General features: G+C 55.4%; 1 protein-coding gene across 2 annotated transcripts in view; it reads left to right on the forward strand.

Annotated features, from left to right (window-relative positions):
• Positions 1 to 1,547: 1,547 nt before the first annotated feature.
• CALY (calcyon neuron specific vesicular protein) overlaps positions 1,548 to 4,124 on the forward strand; it is a 2,933-nt gene continuing 356 nt past the window's right edge. The window contains exons 1-4 of one of the 2 annotated variants that reach the window (XM_025047561.1): positions 1,548 to 1,696; positions 2,737 to 2,850; positions 3,455 to 3,568; positions 3,675 to 3,676. In XM_025047561.1, coding sequence (XP_024903329.1) covers positions 1,562 to 1,696; positions 2,737 to 2,850; positions 3,455 to 3,568; positions 3,675 to 3,676 — 365 coding nt within the window. In that variant the 5' untranslated portion in view covers positions 1,548 to 1,561. The other variant, XM_025047562.1, reaches the window with a different exon arrangement.

The raw sequence follows: 4,124 nt of genomic DNA on the forward strand, positions 1-4,124 counted from the left end.
ACACGTCTCCTCCGTTTATTGAAGGGATGTAGGCCGTGCGGCCTCGGGCGGCAATGCTGGCTTGGGGTCTTCTCCATGCAGGTCTTTCTTATCTCATCTCTCATTAGACTGATTCCTGAGCACTTGATATTGCTGATAACGCTTAAATGAAATCTTTCCAGAAAACTCTTTTCTCATTTTTTGTCACTGATATATAGTAATATAATCGATTTCCGAATATCTGAAATCCATCCACCTTGCTGAACTCACTTTCCAACCCTTAAAATTTGTTTTTCCTTTGGGTCCTCTGCACACAGAATATGTTCCATCTGTAAACAATGCAGGATCACCTAGCCTCGTCAGGCCTGTGTCTCCTCTCTGTTCCCAGCCCCTCAGCTTGGCTAAGACCTCTGGAACTGACAGCAAAAGGGCCATTTTGTCTCCTTCCTGAACTTACAGGCAAAGCTTGAGCCCTTCAGAGCAAGGTTTGGTGCAGGGATTTCTGTGGATAACCTTTATCAGATTGAGGAAGTTGCCTCCTATGCTAAGATTTTTAAAAATAGTACACAAATACTTGTATAAAATACTTGTTCAGCTACTGCTGAAATTGACGAGATAATTTTTCTTTTTTATTCTGTTCATACGGTAAAAACACTAATTGCTCTTTAGATATTAAACTAAATTTCATTTCTAGAATACAACCGACCTTCCGTGATGTATTACCCTTTAATATCTTGCTGGATCCCGTTCGCTTGCATTTCATTAGGGCCTTTGCATTGATGTTTGTGGGGGCGATTGCCTGAGACGTCCTGTCCAACATTGTCTTGCCAGGTTTTGAGATGTTTGCCTCATGAGCCATTCCTTTGTTCTCTCTGAAGAGTTCTGTATGAAACTTGCATGATTTCCTCCATAAGTGATCGGTGGGATTCAGCGGTGATGTCGTCTGGGCCTGGAGTTCTTTGTTGGAAAGCTTTAATGACAGATTCAAGTTCTTGGTGGACACAGGACCTTCCTTTCTTCTTCTGGTTGACTGAGTATATTTCTGCTTTTTCAGTATGGAAGTCACTTGCTGTGTCTCTTAGCAGTCAGCATAGCTTTTCAGAATAGGTCTGTCCTGTATTGCAAATTTCATGGGAGGTACTTATTCTAAAAAAAGAGAGAGAGAAGCATCCTTTTTACCTGAAGTTCGGATTTAACCAGGTGTCCTGTACTTTTACTTGCTATGTCTGACCACTCTACTCTCCAGGTTTATATCTGGGATTGTTTTCTGTTGACAGGAATAGCTGCCCCTAGAATGTCCTCTAGCAGGTCAGCCAGTGGAAGACTGTTACTGTTGTGTGTCTGGGCAGTCACTGGTTAGAGGTGCCACCACTGCATGGCTGTGGGGCCCAGAGGAAGCCTAGGAAGGGACTAGAAGCCTGTGGGAGTTTGGCCTGGCTGTCCAACGCCCACCCCATCCCAGGGGCCAGCCCTCTCTGGATGGACTCTCTGTCCAGACCCAACTGGTGTGGATATCTACTAGGTGGCCAGCAGGCAGTGACCCTGTGTCTGCCTCTGGACAGGACAAGGCCCACCGTCGACCATGGTGAAGCTGGGCTGCAGCTTCTCGGGAAAGTCGGGCAAAGACCCCGGGGACCAAGACGAGGCTACCACGGACAGCGTCCCTCTGATCAGCCCCCTGGATGTCAGCCAGCTTCAGCCACCTTTCTCCGACCAGGTGGGGCGCCCTCCTCTGCCCGCCCTGGGAACAAAAGGGTATGGGGCGTGGCTTATTTAGCAGTCCCCTTCCAAGTTGCAAGAGGACAGGTGGAGGGAGGGCCAGCTGGATCGAAGCCCATGTGATCAGCTCTCTCGTCACCCAGAGACACCCTTTCCTCATTTGTGAGCAGGGTAACCTGGTCACAGGTGACTGAGAATTCCCACGCTATCTCCCAGATAGCGCCCAGCCCACAGTGCTGCCCCGCGGGGGCTCAGCAAGCGAAAATGCCCACCTGCCCCTGCTGGGCACTGTGTCATGGGTCAGGCCTGAGATAAGGTCCTTCCTGGGGCTGGTGGCTGGTGGCGTGGGGGGCTTCCAGTAGGGATCTGTAAGAAGCAGAGCTCGGCACAGTCCCCCCTGACCCCATGCGAGCTCCCAACTGTGAATGGCACTCAGAGCTGTCCACGCCGGAGAGGGGGCAGCTATCTGTACTATGTCAGTCAGCTGTTGGCTGGGGACTGTGGGGACTGGGAGCCTTCCCAGGCATTGGCTGAAGGCAGTTCTCCAGTGACCTGGGTGGGCTTCCACTGCGTCTGCTCCAGTTTTGGACCTGGTTCTCAGTGGACACCATGGGAAGGCTCAGTGCTTGCCCCCGGGGAATTACAGGACCACACCAGCCTGTACTCCGTGTGGGAGGGGCCTCAAGACTCTGGGGGCCAGAGAAGTCAGGGCAGACTTCCTCCTGGAGGAGGGGCCACGCTGTGGGGCTGCTGAAGGGGACGCTCCTGGCGGGCAAAGCTGGCACCCTCGAGATGGAAAGCTGTCAGCAGACGGCAGAGCTCCATGCATGATCTGGCCCGGCCTCGCGGCTGCCCTGGACCCAGCAGGCTTGCAGCTTCCACCTTCCCTTGGCTTCAGCTTGTATCCACTGGAGCCCGGCCACCAGACAGTCCTGGAAGATGGTCAGCACTCACACCACTGCTGGGCAGCTGACCCCCGGCGCCCTCCCCTTCCAGCCCTCCCTGCTCAGGGTCCTCCTGGGTCACCTCTTTGCACAGGTGGTTATCAAGACACAGACGGAATACGAGCTGACCTCCATGGACCAGCCGAAGAAGTTCCCGGACCTGGAGGCCCAGAAACTGGCCTGTAGCCACTCGGAGGAAGGGCGCAGGGTAAGCCAGCCCTCCCGACCCCGTGGTGCCAGGGTAAGTCCCGGGGGAGTCAGAGGACCCAGGCCGGGCCAGGCAGGCTGTGCTCAGAGGAGGTGGACAAGGCAGGAGCTAATGGGGGTGCTTTGGGGTGGGGTGGCTGAGGGACTTGGGGCTGGGCAGCACCAGGCTGACCCCTAGCTGGCCAAGCCCGCAGCCTCCCTGCTGGACAGTGGGGTGACAGCCAGGGTAGGCCGCACCTGCTTGTGTGTGCACCAGCCTGCCCAGTGGGTCACTTGTCTCTTCCCTGGTGACTCGAGGGTTTTCCGTGTACTACGGAAGTCACTGTCCCTGCTGTGTACTCTGGCAAATGTTTTCTGTCGTCCTTTCTTCTAGCTCCTAACGTCGCTAATGATGGCTTTTCTCATTATTCTGTACTATCTCCAAAGCTCTTCATTTTCCAGTAGTAAAATCTGCCCCTTTCCTCTTGTTTCTGAGGTGGGAGGGGGGCCCCCAGAGGCCAGGGCGGGCCGGGGCTCGGCTGTGTGTGCACCTCCCCCAGGGCCCCCAAGCTCAGGCTGGATCCAGTGCCCCCCCACACCTGGTCCCTCCTTCTTCCCGACCCCAGCTGCCCACAGCACGCATGATCGCCTTTGCCATGGCGCTCATGGGCTGTGTCCTGATCATGTACAAGGCCATCTGGTACGACCAGTTCACCTGCCCTGACGGCTTCCTGCTGCGGGTAAGGCCCTGAGCCTGGGCTCTGAGGTGGGGAGGGGTCCCCCAAGAAGAGTGTCAGGGAGGGGCTCCCAGAGGTCGCCTGTGGAAGCACAGGGTGGGGGGTGGAGCAGCCCCAGGGTGCCCTCTCCTGTCCCAAGCCACCCCCAGGCAGACACACCCCACCCCCACAGAGGCCTGTGGCCCTTGCGGGATTCCTGGGGCTCCCTGTGTGTTCTTGGGCATCTGCTAGGTGCTCTGGAGTATAGTCGTGAGCCCCTTCCTTTTCACTCATGACACAGGGACCACCCTCGTTCTGAGGGGGTTGGCTCTACATGGATCCTTAATTCTGAATTGGAGGTGGACCTTTGGTGGCTTATAATTACGGCAGAAACAAATGTATTTAAGGACATTGTGTATAGTGTGATCGGACTGCTCAAAAGCAGAAAGGACTGTTCCTCCCTCGCGTGGCACACAACTGTGGCTCTGCCGTCGTGGCCAGTGTCACTGAGGAGGGCTCGCCGGCCTTTGCACACCTGAGCCCAGGGGCGGCGCCAGCCAGCCCCTCCAGACCGAGACCC

Source organism: Pteropus alecto, unplaced genomic scaffold (assembly GCF_000325575.1).
Source record: "Pteropus alecto unplaced genomic scaffold, ASM32557v1 scaffold74, whole genome shotgun sequence".
In the NCBI taxonomy this organism is placed as follows: Eukaryota; Metazoa; Chordata; class Mammalia; order Chiroptera; family Pteropodidae; genus Pteropus; species Pteropus alecto.